The sequence below is a fragment of the Kalmanozyma brasiliensis genome, assembly GCF_000497045.1.
Source record: "Kalmanozyma brasiliensis GHG001 unplaced genomic scaffold PSEUBRA_SCAF5, whole genome shotgun sequence".
NCBI lineage: Eukaryota > Fungi > Basidiomycota > Ustilaginomycetes > Ustilaginales > Kalmanozyma > Kalmanozyma brasiliensis.
The window spans coordinates 144,268-159,545 of NW_015961988.1; the positions used below are offsets into that span (position 1 = coordinate 144,268).

A 15,278-nucleotide genomic window follows, 5' to 3' on the forward strand; every position below is an offset into this window, starting at 1 on the left:
CCTGAGCCCGCATAGCCCTCGATGCGCGGACGTCGGCAGCTCGTCAAGGCCTTGTCCCTTCCGCTAATGTGTCCGCTGAACCCTCCTTGCCATGATCTCCTCACCTGGCTCGGGTTTTGTCATCCGCACTAAGCTTTCGAGCAAAGCATGAGTGGGCCCAGGCAACAACAATCGAGGCGAATGGTGTAGCCCACCCCACCCGCAGCTGTACGGCTACTTGTGCCCTTGACCTACGTCTTGCCGGTCAAGCATCATACGCACACAACCCCTGGCTCCCCTGATCTGGGTTCTCTTGGACAGACCCCAAGCTTTGCTTCCTCTAACTCAGGCGTAGATAGCCTCTGAGCAGTGTGGTCGAGAGCACAGGCCGTCGAAGGCAAACAAGATTTGCCTCTCTGACGCTTGGACCCTTCACCTGGCTAGTCACCCGCGCATGATTTGCATTGCATTGCATGACCTGACTGCACGCCCCCCTCACGGCCCGCTGTCTCTTCTGCCGATTGCTGAACCCACATCTTCCGCTTCGGCCCTGACTTCGTTGGCTTACTATCACCATCACGACAACCACGCTGGACGGACCTCATTCACCAGACTCGATTTGACGGTCTTTTCCATTGTCCAACTGGATCTCATCTCATCTGGCCGCTCAATCCGACGCCGAAGAGCCCCTTCATTCACCGCTCTTTGGCCTTGCTGGCCGTGAAGTCAACACACAGGAGCTCCGCAGCCAGCCCGGCTTTGCAAGTGCGAAGGTCAGCTCTACCTTTTCGCTCCACCCACTGCACTCTCCCCTGCCTTAGCCAATTTGTTGCAGAAGCACGGTGCCCCTTAAAACTTCAGCAAGTCGAGCTCCAAGCATCACCGCCCCGGCCTTCTTCCAGCTCAGTCACTACAGAGAGCGCATGAGCCCACGCCTAGCCCGACGGCTTCCTTGTGCACAGAGATCCATTTAGCACCTTCGTACGCCCATGGCCAGTCCGTCCATCAAAGACGCAAGACACCATGGCACTGGTCTTCGTCGGCTTGACTTCCTCTCACACATAAAGCGGACCAAGCCAGAACGTCGAGTAGATCGTCTCGAGCCTCTGTCAGCCATCGGTGGTGAAAAAGAGGCGGCATGATACTCAGTCACGCTTTCATTCCCACAACTTCATTTCCTCCCGGCTTGACCTGCGTCTTGTCCGACTCTCATCCGGTTCGCCTTCGCTCGGCCAGCAAATAGGCGTCCACAGCAACAACGGTCCCACCCGGCTTCATCAAACGTTGCAATATCCATCTCGACAACCACCACATACATAAGGACGTCTTTTCGGAAGACCAACACTGCATCACTTCTTTCAGCTGCGCCGACATTTCGTCCCGATCTCGACTCCTCTCGACCAACACTGCACTGCTCTTCTTCACTTTCCCTGGTCTCCCTGCATTTCGGCAGTCAAGCGTTCCTGCCATGATGGATCAGCCCTCTACCATGCCAAGCGCCATGGGCGAAGTCACCCCCGTGGGCACGTCGGCCAACACTCCGTCTGGTCCGCCAACCTTCATCGAATTTGCCCTGGGTGGCAAGCGACTGGTTCGCTACAATCGATTGGCTCGCAGTGGCGACATGGACGCGGCGGTTCTGGGGAAGGGAGGCTTCGGCTGCGTCTACCGATATGCAATCGACGCATCCTTCACGCCACCTTCGTCCATGGACCTCTCCGTCTCTCTCAATTCAGCTGCTGGCCGTCGTCACGCATCCGACCTCTACACGTCCCGTTACTCGGAGCCCCCTGAGCTCCTTACTCAGTCGCCTTCTCGCCTCGGCTCGGACAGCAATCCTCTCTTGAAACCCCCCTCGCTCGTGGCCGTCAAGCTGTGCCGTACGCCTTGCTCGGGCTCTTTCGACGAGTTGCAAAAGACAAGCTTGGTCGACAAGAAGACGCGACGAGCCGACATGCAGGACGACACCAAGGCGCACGTACGTATCGTCAGGGGGGAAGGTCGCATCTTTCAGTACCTGCAAGCCGCACACCAGGCATCAAGCCGGTCCGACGACCCTCCTCTCGTCAAGCTTCTCGCCAACCTCTCTGCCGCGGGCCGGCAGCGAGACCGGCAGCATAAAAATATGAACTCTTTCGACGAGGACGATGGACCCCCAACGAGACTGCTTGTGTTCGAGAAGCTGATCGAGATCGATGCAGAGCGTACACCACACGGATGGACAAAGTCGAAGAAGACGTGGACGCATGAGCGCGTTGAAAAGGTAGCCTTCGAGGTCATGCAAGGTCTTCAGGTGAGTCATGCACTTCTGCAACACAAGTGTCCGCTTTCTCTGCCAGAGCAGCGTACTGAAAATTTCCTCCGTTCTTCCTCTCTCAGTTCCTGCACGAGCATAACGTGACGCATGGCGACTTGAAACCGTCCAACCTCATGCTAGACCCTCGCTCTGGCGTAGTCAAGATCATTGATCTCGGTGCCAGCCGTCGATTCGTGCACCTGTCCAACAGAGAACGCAACAATCGCAGTGCCGTCGAGGACCAAGATCGTCAGCTTCTCGACCGCCATCGTCCAGTCACACGACTCGCTCCCGAGCTCTGCGAGGGACTCGGCTCCCTCACCGGCTCGCCCTACTACATGGCCCCAGAGATCCTCCTTCAGGCTACGCGGTACGTCGACGTATCGGGTCGCGCTCGATCGGTGCTGGAGGACTACGAGTATGACTACCCCACCTTCCTGCCCCGGGAGCAATGGCCCATGTACCAGATTGGACTCAGCGATCTGAGACGAGGCTGGGGCATCCGTGCCGATATCTGGAGCTGGGCTTGCACCGTGCAGGCATTGTTGCTCAAGACGGTCGACGAAGATCAGCGACCCAGCAGCAGCACCATCTCGCCGTACGACTTTTCCTTCTCGCGCCATCGCGACGAGATGATCGATCCTCTGCATGAAAAGTCGCCGGGAGAGGACGATGTGCCGCGCTTCCATCAGTGGTGCCGCGTTCTTCCTCTGCTCATCGTGCGTATCGCCTTGGAGCCGATGACGTTGACCCCTCAAGCGGATGGCTGCACAGCGGTCATGCGATCTGCTCTCAAAGGGTGCCTTCGACATCAAGATCTGAGGCCTACGGCGGACGAAGTCTTGCAGATTCTTCGAACCTTGAGACCTGCTTCTCGAGCCTCCTTGATACCAACGCCCATCAGCCGCCCCTGGTCTAGCACTGATTTCAGTCCTCGCCCGTCGAACATCAACAATGCTCGCCACGCTTCGTCGTCCGTGGCTTCCAGCGGCCACAAGGCTTCTCCCCACCTGCAAGGGCACGAGTTTGATCAATCAAGATACGCTACTCCCCCTCTTTCCTACGGTCATTCGAGCATCGGTACGCCTCAAGACACCTGCGAGACCACGGAGAGGAATCGCCTAGAGGAGACGCCGGACCGCAAACAGAAGGGGCGTCAGCGAACGAGCACAGCGGATTCTACCTTTCTTCCCGCCCCGCCGTCGCGGGAGAGCCAGCTGAGCATTCAGGTGGAAGCAAGCAGCAATGATGCGATCCCTCAGGGTTTTGAGCTGGTCAGCACATCCCCGACGCCAAAGATACCGAAGGCACGGACGACAGCGCTAGGGGACCGGGGGCGACCAGCGACGGCCAGCGCAACTCTGCAGCCTTGGGCCGCTTCGCAGCAGAACGCCCAGCCCGCTCATCGAGTGCTTCTCGAAGGGCCTCAGGCTTCGAGGTCTCACCCTTCGACACCCGTCACCGTCGGCGCTGGAGCGTCACGGTTGTGCCCCGAGGCAGGGGTGCGGATGGCAGGCGATGACCGTAGGAGGCAAGACCTGCCGCCGTCGCAAACAGGCATGCTGCAGCGCGGAGCGGCCGCAGACGCTTCTGCATACCCAGCAGCTCAGGACGGTAGTGGGTTGGGGATCTGCTGGCCACTGGAAGGAATGCACGGTCTGCAGCTGAACAGCACCGGAGCTCCCCGATCTGCACCCCTCGGAAACACCATCAGCGTACCCTCGAGCCCGATGGCGCACAATCGAGGAGCATCGTTGCCTCTTCTCCAGTCGACAGCGGAGCAGAGGCGGGGAACGTCGCTCACCGTCCCTCCACCGGTGGCGCTAGGCTCGGTGAGACGGACAGGCGGGGATGATATCGGAGGCTCGCCCCGCAGCAGTATTGCCGATAGCAAGGGTGTCAAGCCGAGCAGCTTGATGGCGACCCTCAAGAAGAAGCAAGTGCGGATCAAGGAAGGGTCGAAGAGGTTGATGGGAAAGCGAGGAAGCGATGACCATGCCCAAACGAAGGCGAACGCGTTTGAGTATGGATACGGGCAAGGACATGGACACGAGTCCGAACAGGATCCTGCTTTTGGGAGCGGTGCATTCGGTCATGCTGGACATCATGGCGACCCGATGTCTTTGAGGACGAACACCATCCGAAGCTACTCGACACCGGCCACTTCGACCTTGCCGCCTCTGCAGACCGCTTCGCCCCACGGCAGCATGCGATACGAGACGTTCTCGAGCCGCCGGGCTGCCAACCGACCGGAGGACGAACCATCCCCCACCAAACCACTGCTTCGCCGTCTCATGACGTGGGGCAGCACGTCCTGAACTCACTTTCTCTTAGCCTGTCAACGCTCATTATACCCGAATCCAAGTTGCAACGTCGAATCGCTACTGACCCACCTCATACAGCGAAAATGGAGCTTAATGCCTTGTCCTGCCGATCTTCTATTGCTGACCTCGCTGAATGTCGAATTGTCTCTGCATGCTTTGACACTTTGGGGTCAGCTCCGGCCGGACGGTAGAAACCAGTACGCAGCGTGTCAGCAGCTTTGACGCAGGGCAGCAGCACGTGAACGTGAAAGCGCGCTTGGGTTCGGCCAAAATCCAATTTAAGCTTTTTCTGTTGATTGCTCCCTCAAGCCACGATGATCACGAAGGGTCTCTCAGGAGCACAGTCTCGGGAGCAGAAAGATCCACTTTCATCATACACCGCGGATTCACGTCCCAAATTCCAAGCGTTGGTCTCGCTGCCGGTAGATAATCATGCATCACGTTGCAGCGGGCGGGCGCATCGTGCGCCTCTTTTCATTTCAGAGACAATCAACATGCCATACCGAAGCCGGGTTCTACGGCGCTGTGTCTCCGGATCTAGCTCTTCAGGACAGGCATGTGGCTATTGCCCGCTGGTCTGGCCGTCTATCCGACAACTCTCCGGCCCTGCTTCGCTTCAAGTGGCCTGGATCTGATCTGAAGAAGTGGGTTTTGGGTCAAATATGATAGCCGAGCTGTTGAGTTGAGGCTGTCTACCGCCGATTTCACGCTGATCTGCGTTTTGGGTTCCACATTCACGTTTTGACGAGCTAAAGCTGCCTTCGGCTGCACTCCGCTTTGTGGAGGAGAAGGAGCTCATCGGCCCCTCCGACACCCATCTTGTCATCCATCTGACAACTCAGCCATCCTCAAGACGATCAACTCAACCACGAACACCAGCAGTAACGGCGCTTCTTCCGATATCAGCTTCGAGTCGGACCCACCCGAACGCGTGCCATTCCAGCTCAGCAGCATTCCCACGGCTAGGTTGGAGCTTAGCCGACGAGCATCGCAAACAGCAAGCAAGCTTCTCAGCCCAGGCAAGAGCAAGGATGCGTCTGCGGTGATTCACCTTCCCTCTCTATCGGCACCCCCGACGTGTTCCTACGACAACACAACGCTGCGCTTTCACCTTGCGCTCTAAGTTTAGGCGCTCGGTCCTCGTCACTGGGGCCATCTCTTGACGGCACATCCGAATCAAGTCCCAACACGTTCTTCCTCCCCACGCGCTACCCCTATCATCAGTCAGAACGCTGCAGCCCACAATGTCGGCACAAGCGTCTTCCAGCGGCGCTACCGATGCGTCTCGAACCGGCCATAGCGATGCCACAACAACGCCTGAAAAGGGCCAGCCCAGCCGCAAAGCTGCCCTCCTGCCCAGTCTCAACTCGCTCGGCTCCTTTCTCGCCAGTGCAGGTGGCCTTTCTGGCGGCAAAGCAGGTCAAAGCGCATCTGACATCCCACGCACCGATGCCGAGCTCATGATCTCAGACCCAACTCCCACCGAGTGGGCCGACGAGCTGAGTCCCACCAAGGGCACTTTCAGCGCGAAAGCCTCAAGCTCCATCACACCGCGTAATTTGAGCGAAGAAGTCCGCTTCCGTGGAAACGCAAGGCCTAACCGCAACGATAACTCAGATAAGCAGTCTTTCATTGCCTTTCCTGCGCCCACACCGCCCACCGCGCCTCTTCTGCGCGAACTGGACGGCAGCGATAAGCGACCCGCCGGGTCAAGGACCTCTTCCACGACAAGCACTGCGCGAGAGTCAGAATCGACCCTCGCTCGCTTCATTCACAGCCCCGAGCCCGCCGACAGCACCGTCTCGTCTTCCATCGATACACCCCCAACTTCAGTCAGAGATTCTCCGCGATCGTCAGCCAAAGACGCACGGCCGCTGCCCTCTGTATCGCCTCCGCCTCCATCGGAGTCCACCATCAAGGCCGAACACCAGTCCAACGCATCCACCTTCCGTGCTGATCCAGCTCGCTCCAACCAGACTCTGCCACGCTCCTTTGCTGCTTCTCGATCGCCGGCGTCCTTCACAAGAAGCTCGACCTCGGATGCGAACGCAGAAGGCAGCACGTCGGGCCCCACAACGGTCAACGGTGGACGCAAAGCTTCAAAGCAACTCGAAGAGGCCTTGGAGAGCGACGAGAAGACCGCGCGCAGAGCATCCGGCCTACGCGCTCGATCCATCAACGGACTCCGCGGTCTAGCAGCTGCGTGGGTACCCGCCCGCTTCAACCCTGCTTCGCTTCCAACGAGCTCTGCGTCCTCCTCCGCTTCGTCGAACGGTGATGATTCGTCGCTGAGCCCGCACAGCACGCGACGACGGGATGGCATGGCGCTGGTGACAACGTCAAACGACAAGACTATGGTTCGTCACGGAGCGAATGACGGCAAGCGCCCGGTGAAGCTCGATCGTCGTCGTCTCGATAAGGCGGTCAGCTTGGCGGTCGAGGCAGCGCAAGCGGCGGAGGAGGACGAGAGGCTATGGGAGGAGAAGCGCGCCAAGAAAGCAGCGCAAAAGGAATCCGCCAATGGTCGGCCCGCTTTGAAATCGGCAGGATCCAGTACGAGTCAGGGCAGCCAACGTCAGTTGGCTCGCGTTGCCGGCTCCGGCTTGGATGCAGACTTGGTCTCGGACGGAGAGGAGGACGAAGACGAAGATGACCTTGGCTTTTCGCTCGACCTGTACATCTCGTCGCTCGGCTACCTCATCGCTGCCATCTCGGACAAGGAGGCGTCCGGCCTCAACGACAAGCAGAAGCAGGACATCCAGAAGCGTCTCGAGGAAGGCATGTCCAAGCTTGGCTTTGATGCCAAAGCCGAGCTCGAGCAGGCAGAGGCCTTGAAGCGCGAGTTGGAGCTCGAACGAGAGAAGTTGAAGCTGCAACGAGAGGTCGAGGCTTCGCCCGCCAACGTCATTCATCATCATTATCATACGGCGATGCCCAGCAGCTCCATGTTTGGCGATGCTACCTTTTCGCGTGCCCATGCTGCGGCGAAAGCTTCGTCGCGGGGGTCGTCGTCGCTGGCGGGCAAGATCAGCTCTTCGGTGCTCGATGTCGGTTTGCATATCGGAGCGGGAGCGCTGTCTGCTCTCTCGGCGAATCTTTCGGCTATTGCACCAGGAGGTGGGGGTCGCAAAGCATCGGGTGGGTCGGCGTCATCCAAGGCGAGTGGTATGGAGGATCCGCGCATCACCGATCTGGATAACGACGAAGACCTCAAGAGCATGTCCGAGGCACAAGCGGCGCAGACAGCAGCGTCTCAGCCTGGCAGTGGAGCTGCGACACCTCGAACAGCCTGGACGAGGGCAATCAGCCAGAACAACAAGCAGTGGGAGCTGGCAGTCGCTTTCGCCAGCACGGCCGCTTCGGCGCTGGCGAGCAGTCTTGGTGCTGTTGCGCGAGATGACAAGGTGGACTCACGTTCCACCTCGACTGCGGTGAGCACGGTCGACGGTCAGATCGGCAACGGCCCTCTGACGCACGAGCAGCAAGTCTACCTGGCCAAATACGGCCATCTCGACGGTGCTCCCGCTTCGGATGAGAGCATCGAGTCGGCCGAGGATCGGCTCATCCTGCTGTCCGCTTCGCTAGCTCGGTCGCTGAAACGTTCTCCGCTTCCGACGCAGCTCTATCAGCTGCTCCGTCAGCTGGTTTCGATCCTGGCTGCCATCGATTCGAAATACAGCCTGACGGAGAAAGGCACGCAGCTGGCGGTGCGCGAGACGAGCCGCGCCATGCGCTTCGTTCGTCGACACGATCTCCACGTCAAAGCCGTACGAGTGGCATGGGCGGCAGCAGAGGCGGCGGTCGCTGCGCTCGAAGCGTATCGCGATGAACGAGGATGGATGGAGGTGCAGCAGCAGCAGAGGCTTGCAGCCGGAACCAACGAAGGCAGTCCGTACAATGCGATTTTGAGCGGCGGGACGACGCCTCTGTACAGCGGGTCTCCGCCGAAAGACGGGGCGCGGCTGGCTATTGCGGATCGGACGACGGTGGAGGCGCAGATCGATGATGCGGAGAAGCAGATCTTGAAGGCGGCCCAGGGGGAGAGTTCCAAGAAGAAGGCGGGTGTGAAGGCGTGAGGAATGATACCCAACAGTGCCGAGGCTGCACCGCATTGCAGAGGTGTTGGCTCGGGCTAGTATACCCCTGTCTCTCTAATGACTTGATTTTTATACGCCGCTTTGACTGTGTGTCGTTGTTGCAGTGTGGCAGTGAGCTGGTCGACCGAAGTTTAGGCTTCAGAGCGAACTCGTGGTGTTTGGCGACGTGCCTTGGTGCTTTGGTGGTTGCTGCTGCGTGTGCCCGGCTTGATGCTCAGCAGAGAGGGCGGCCGACTGCGCATCGTGCTCACCAAGACTGTCGCCTTTGTCGCCGTGCTTGGCAGCATCTGCTTTGGCAGGGACAGGGAGTCGTATCCGGCGAGGGACGACCTCTACGAGCGAAGCTGAAACCGGCCGGGCGAGAAATTCCAGCTCCTCTTTGCTCGACGAGAAGAACTCCTCTCGCGTCACGGTCCGCCCCGACACCTTGTGTCGCACCATCGGCCGGTTGTAGATGAGGATGTGCTCGAATTGCGAGTGCTGCATCTTGTCGTGCGTCGCAGTGTGATAAGGAGAAGGAAGGGGAGAAAAGAGGGCGGAGGTAAGGGGACAAGCGGAAAAGACTCTGCGCAGGAGATTTCATTTGGACGACGCGGAACGACGTGCAGACTTGCTGTGGATAAGGTTTGAAGTCGAGACTTCAAGATTGAGTGCGCTCATTCAATGCATGTGGGCTCAAAGTGGGAGCTTCTGTGTCGCCCGCACAATGACTTTGTAGACTCACGAAGGACTCGGCCAGAAGCTCCTCATGAGTCGCAATGGTTTTGTTCCTCATCTGCTATATAATCAAGCTCTGCGCCTCGATCACTTTGTTCCGAGTCCCACCGTCTGTGCTGTGCATCCTCTCAGCACCTGCTCCTCCTCTGCAATAATCAGCCATCTTGAAACTGTCCCTCAACTGTTGACGTCAGGATGAGCGCTCCCGCCCAGACACCGTCTTCGGCTAGAGACGAGGCCGTCGAGATCGTCCTGTCCCTCACTGTTCCGGAGGATAAGGAGCACGCCGCCATCAATGACATTGTCAGATTCCGCAATCAGCTCTGCGACAAGCATGGTCATTTCTCGGGCTACATCACCAGAGAGGGTCATGGTAAATATGACATCGTGAACACTCCTGCCGCTCGTGTGCCAAACGACGATGCGCCGAGCGGCCAAGACGCGGAGGAGATGACGCCGTCAGAGCGACGCAAGGCCGATTCGTTTGTGCGCCTCCGCGAGCTGCAGTGGATCATCGAAAACTTTGTCGAGGATCCTGACAAGCGTCTCGAGGCTCTAGCCTTGCTGAAGGCCATTAAGGACTGGATCGAGAGCAAAGAAGCGGACGACAACGAGGACAACGACGACGATCATGTCGATCACGCTGATGATTAGCACTCTCAATCATCTTCTGGTAGTCTCGATGTTGATCGGCTTCCACTTTCACCTCTCATTTGCTTGGCGCCCTATCAATCAACGTCGTCTTTCCGAACTTCATCCTCTGATCAAGGACGAAATGAGTGTCGAAGCTGAGCTCAAGTAAGGAAGGGTCGGGGTTCCTGTGAGGCGAGATATTCACCACGTGTCAAAGCTCCAAAAGAGTGTCTGATTTTCTCAATCCCATTTTTGGGAAAAGCCGAATTTCCCGCCAAAAATTGGCCTCGGGGCCGCTTTTTTTCGGAAAAAAAAACGAATTTTCTAGTCATTTGAGACTCCGCTTTCAGTTCATATACCTTCTTCCCTTGATAGCGTATAACAGGTCCCAGTTAGTACAATGGTCAGTATAGGGCACTCTCATGCGGTTGCCGTTGGCACCACATCGTACTGCTCAGATCAGGGTTCGATTCCCTGGCCGGGAACTTTTTTTGGCGTGCTTGCTTTGTGCGAGCCATCTTTTTTTTTCGTTAACGCATTCACAATTTATCTCGGCATTGCGCACGGGCTTTCCACGTTTCCTTCTTATCTTCCATCACCCTCATCCTACACTCACAATGTCGTCGCTGAGCATCTCCGAAAGCGAGCTGCAAGACATCTACACGTTTGCCATCGACCTGTCGCGCAAAGCGGGTCGGGCGATCGTCGAAGGCTCCTCACGCCGGTTCTCTTCGTCCGCCGGATTCGATCAGAAGAAGAACACGGCCGATCTGGTCACCGAGACGGATCAGGCGACGGAAGAGCTCGTCAAGAAGGAGATCTCCACCCGCTTCCCATCGCATCAATTCATCGGGGAGGAAAGCTGGGCGGCGGGGGAGGAGAACGCCATTGGCGATGCGGTGACTTGGATCGTCGACCCGATTGATGGGACAACGAACTTTGTTCACGGTTTTCCCTTCACCTGCATCTCGATTGGTATTGTTGTCGATAAGCAGGCCGTAATTGGGGTGGTCTATGCGCCGTTCATGGATACGCTGTACCATGGATGCAAGGGCAAGGGGAGCTATGTGAGCAGTCCGCACCACCAGACGCCGACACAGCTGCCATTGGCCAACCCACAACCGCTGCCGAGCCTCACCCAGGCGCTGGTGGCCTTCGAGTGGGGATCCGACCGTCGTTCCGCCGTGCTGTCCAAGAAGCTCAGTTCGTTCGCCAAGATCACCGGCGATGCGGAGGGCGGCGTAGTAGGGGGCAAATTCGCCCAAGGCGTCCGATCGATCGGATCGGCAGCATTGAACTTTTGCCACGTCGCAAGCGGCAGTCTGGATCTGTACTGGGAAATCGGATGTTGGGCATGGGATGTTTGTGCCGGGATCGTCATCGCTCAGGAAGCCGGCGCCGCGGTGGTCGGCAGTCAGACCCACGCAAAGGAGGTCATCGAGGCAAAGGAGGGATTCAACGTCGTCACACCGCAACTGCTGACGGGCAGGAAGTATGTGGTGATTAGAGCGATCGATGGTGCGGATGACGGCAAGAACAGGGACGCGCAGAAGCATATCTTGGGCGAGTTCTACAGTTGTGTGGACGAATGGGATCCCTAGTCCCGTCGACGCTGGCCCGCTTCGTACACCAATGTCTCCCTTGAATTGCCAAGCACACAAAACGATCGCAGCAGACAAGTCTCACCCGTTCGCAGGTCGAGCCGGAGATGAGGAGCAAGTTGCGTCTCCCTTCACACACGTCCGTCAAACAAGATCCGGCCCCGTACTTCTCTCACAAGCAGAACAAGACGTGAGCTCCTCTCAAAGTGCAAACATGCATTGCGAATAAAGTTCGTATAGTTGTGCATGGCTCTTAGGCCGTCTGATCCATCTTGCCCTCTGGGCTGTCCACGCCCTCGACCTCATCGCCCATGCTCAGATCGTACCCCATGAGCGCATCGTCCGTCCAGCCCAGGGGCGGGCCCTTGCCTGTGACACTAGGATCTTCGCTCGCGGGCAGGCCGAGCTTCTCCCTCAACTCCTGCACCTCCCTCCTGCATACCAATAGCGCCTGGTCTCGTCTCTCGAGCCTCTTCTTCATCCTGATCAGGTACTCGTTGCTGTGCCTGAGCAGGGCGACCTTGGAGATGGCCTTGTTGGCAGCGCGCGCTTGGTCCGGATCGCCGACCTCGTTGGGTTCGAAATGCTCCGCCTCGCGGTCTTCGGCGGTTCCGTCTGGACCCAAGAGCGAGCCGTTGGGTGCATCCTCATCCAACGTGATCGCCGGCAGCAAACCGCGCAGCTCGTCAAAGCAGAACTTGAGCGAATCACGTCGTTTCTGCTCGGCTGCCTTGTGCGATGTTCGGCGCGACTCGAGACCGCCTGCGGACTTGTAGGTCATCCACGCATCGCGGTCGGCTTGCGAGAGACCGCCAGGTTGGATCGGCATCCCGTTCATCTGAGGCGGAAGGTTGAAGGTGACCTTCGGCCCACCGGGGCCGGATGGGAACGGCGCGATGGCCGGGTACATCGGTGCTCCAGATTGGGCTGGCATTCCCATGGGTTGCTGCATCATCATTTGTTGTTGCTGTTGCAGGTCGTCGCCGCGGGCCTTTGCTTTCAGTGCCGAAGACAGGGCGGCAGGTCCAGTGCGGTTGGGGGAGTTGGCTGAGCTGCCGGGACTCGAACGGATGCCCATGATGGAGCTGGGCGTAAGGATCTTGTTGGTGGGCCCGGAGGGAGGGGGCATGGCTCCACCGCCGGACAAGTCAATCGGCGAAGGAGTCGACGAGGTGCCTTCGCTCTGCGCTACGTCAGCAGACTGATGCCTCGAGTGCAGACCCGGCACTGCGTCAGGTGCAGTGGTGATCGAGGTCCTGCGCGATCCCGAACCAGACGATCCGCCATTTGCGTGGCCGTTGCCGTTGATCAGCGGCGTCGCTGTGCTGGGCGATGCCAGACTGTCCTTCTTCTTCTTCAGCGACGGCCCAGCGACGGGCTTCATCAAGGGCGACGGTCGCACCTTGTTGGCACGCGACTCGGCGGTGGTGCTGCGGTTCTTTCGGATCTTGGACGATCCTTTAGCGATTAGCGCGAGAGGCGAAGCGGTCGGCGTAAAGTTGTTGACGGCGCTGACGGCTGGCGAGCCGTGCATGCCCGGTTGCTGCTGCTGATGGTGTTGCTGAAGCTGCATCTGCACCGGTGGCAGCATCATCTCGCCAAGGCTTGGCGGTTGCGGACCGAGCGCTGGCGAAGTGAGGGGCGAGAAGAGCTCGGACATGACGATGCCGGTGCTGCCTGTAGAAAAGACGCTGGCAGGTGTTACGGCGGGAGACTCGAGCGGGGTGTAGTTGTTTAGGTAGTCAGGACCGCGGCGGTGCTCGAGACCGACGCTGCCAGGCTGAGAGTTGGGCTGAATGGCGAGCGGTGACATGAAGTTGGCGGAGCCGGGAGGGCATGCCGAGCCATTGAAGGGTCCTGATCCGATAGGTGTGATGAGACCGTACTGCGCCAGCACATTTGACTGATCACCAGAAGCGCCGCCTTGACCTGCAGCACCGCTCATTTGCTGTTGTGGTTGCTGTTGCTGCCATGCATCCTGACCTTGGCCTTGCGATTGCTGTTGTTGCTGCTGCTGCTGCTGTTGGTACTGCGCAGCCTGAAGGACATTGTGGTGCGCACTGGGATTGTTACCGGCAGCAAAGGCATTCTGGAGGGCCATGAGCAGACTCTGCTGTTGACCGGGCGAGAGCTGACCAGCCGAGCCGGACAGATTGAGCTGGGGATTAGACGAGGGACCGGCGCCTTGCACATTCTGCTGATGTTGCTGCTGCTGCTGCTGTTGATGACTTGCGTGCTGCTGCTGCTGTTGCTGCTGCTGTGCCTGCATTTGCGACTGGTGTTGCTGCAGCCGTGAGAGTTGGTCAAGCTGCTGTTTGAGGAGCGCGGTCTGCATGTTCTGGATACGTTCGGTCCTCTCGCGCTCCATGAGCATGCGTTGCAAGTCGGAGATGGACAATTGCGGCATCTGACCGTCCTGATCGTTGATTTGAGATTGCGCAGCCGACGCACCTCGACTGTGATCCGAAAAGTGGGATCCGCTAAAGGCCATCTCGGTGGGTGCGGCAGAAGGGGGACGGATGTGGCCTTGATCGCTGGGGCCAGCTTGCGGACTGGCGGACGCATTGTTGTCGAAGCGGTTCCGAGTGTATGCCAAGGGCGAGCTGGCGTGGGAAGCGCTGTTGAGAAACATGCCTGCTGCGCTGTGCGGGTTGGACGAAGAGGCAGCGGCGCTCGGATCTGACGAAGCAGTGGCGTGGGCGAAGGCGGCAGAGGGACTCGGATGATGACTGACGGGAGCTGAGCCAGCTTCCGAGGGTCCGTTGTGGTGCGAGCTGATGGATGGCGCAGCGTTGCTGCTGGGGAAGATGTTGAGATCTTCGAGACCCGAGTTGGCAGTGGAGAAGTCGGCGTTGCCAAAGTCGAACGTGTCCATGAACGAGTTGGGCGTGGAGGACGAGGGGAAAGGATTGTGGGACGAGGCGGGGCTGTTCTGCATCATCTTGGCAAGCTGTGCTATCTCAGGAGGTCGAGAGGGAGGTGTATGTAGCACTGACTCGATGCAGTGTGCGTCCGTGGACGACAAGATGCCTCTGAGAATCGAAGAGACACGATATCTTTGTCACGATGGTCGGAGAAGCCGGGTCGAGTATGGAGCTGCTGCCGCACGGATGACAAAGATTCGTGGTTGTACCGGTCGTCTGATGAGGGATTGGATCGGTCGAGCTACAGTAAGGAGAAGTGACTCGAGGGTGATATGAAGTCAAGTGGGAGGATGTGGGTTCGATCCGTGAGGCACAAGGTGTGGCCGCCTCGAGACGGAGGTTGCGAAGGTTGGAATGAATCGGCGGTGGGTCCAACGGATGGAATGCGGCCGTCTCCGCGAATGAACGTCGTTTCAGACTGAGCAGGACTGACGACGAATGGTATCGGATAGGCTGTCGCAGAAGGAATGTAGGTGAAAGAGGATGGAAGGGCGAGAAGACCTTGGTCGTAGGCTGCAAGCCGGGGCTGATGGTATCGACGACGATCAGATCTATCGCCCAAGCCTGAAGATCTGGCCAGGGCAGTCGCAATGGTCTAAGACTGAGTCTGTGCCTGCTGAGGTTGTCGTCAGGATCCGTTGCTGCGTCTTGGACTCTGAAAGCGCTGCCCCGGGCCAAAAAAAAAAAGAAGTTGCTCGGGTGGAAAT

At 58.5% G+C, this 15,278-nt stretch overlaps 6 protein-coding genes and 1 non-coding gene across 7 annotated transcripts; 5 read left to right on the plus strand and 2 right to left on the minus strand.

Moving 5' to 3' along the window:
* Positions 1-1,450: 1,450 nt before the first annotated feature.
* On the plus strand, positions 1,451-4,593 carry PSEUBRA_005115 (Protein kinase domain protein; the record flags this gene model as incomplete). The annotated part of the gene is made up of 2 exons (XM_016438560.1): positions 1,451-2,272; positions 2,359-4,593. The coding sequence occupies 2 exons, from the start codon at positions 1,451-1,453 to the stop codon at positions 4,591-4,593; spliced, it is 3,057 nt and encodes a 1,018-aa protein (XP_016290427.1).
* A 1,250-nt stretch (positions 4,594-5,843) lies between these two features.
* PSEUBRA_005116 (uncharacterized protein) lies at positions 5,844-8,675 on the plus strand (the record flags this gene model as incomplete). Its single annotated transcript, XM_016438570.2, has 1 exon — positions 5,844-8,675. The coding sequence occupies one exon, from the start codon at positions 5,844-5,846 to the stop codon at positions 8,673-8,675; it is 2,832 nt and encodes a 943-aa protein (XP_016290428.2).
* A 159-nt stretch (positions 8,676-8,834) lies between these two features.
* PSEUBRA_005117 (uncharacterized protein) lies at positions 8,835-9,182 on the minus strand (the record flags this gene model as incomplete). The annotated part of the gene is made up of 1 exon (XM_059465526.1): positions 8,835-9,182. The coding sequence occupies one exon, from the start codon at positions 9,180-9,182 to the stop codon at positions 8,835-8,837; it is 348 nt and encodes a 115-aa protein (XP_059321610.1).
* Positions 9,183-9,608: 426 nt separating this feature from the next.
* PSEUBRA_005118 (uncharacterized protein) lies at positions 9,609-10,067 on the plus strand (the record flags this gene model as incomplete). The annotated part of the gene is made up of 1 exon (XM_059465527.1): positions 9,609-10,067. The coding sequence occupies one exon, from the start codon at positions 9,609-9,611 to the stop codon at positions 10,065-10,067; it is 459 nt and encodes a 152-aa protein (XP_059321611.1).
* Positions 10,068-10,432: 365 nt separating this feature from the next.
* Positions 10,433-10,531, plus strand: PSEUBRA_006519. Its single transcript has 2 exons — positions 10,433-10,469; positions 10,497-10,531. It is a non-coding gene; the product is annotated as a tRNA-Glu (tRNA).
* Positions 10,532-10,663: 132 nt separating this feature from the next.
* On the plus strand, positions 10,664-11,647 carry PSEUBRA_005119 (Inositol monophosphatase; the record flags this gene model as incomplete). The annotated part of the gene is made up of 1 exon (XM_016438561.1): positions 10,664-11,647. One exon carries the CDS (start codon positions 10,664-10,666, stop codon positions 11,645-11,647), a length of 984 nt encoding a protein of 327 aa, XP_016290429.1.
* A 253-nt stretch (positions 11,648-11,900) lies between these two features.
* On the minus strand, positions 11,901-14,588 carry PSEUBRA_005120 (Myc-type, basic helix-loop-helix (bHLH) domain protein; the record flags this gene model as incomplete). The annotated part of the gene is made up of 1 exon (XM_016438572.1): positions 11,901-14,588. The coding sequence occupies one exon, from the start codon at positions 14,586-14,588 to the stop codon at positions 11,901-11,903; it is 2,688 nt and encodes an 895-aa protein (XP_016290430.1).
* Positions 14,589-15,278: the final 690 nt, after the last annotated feature.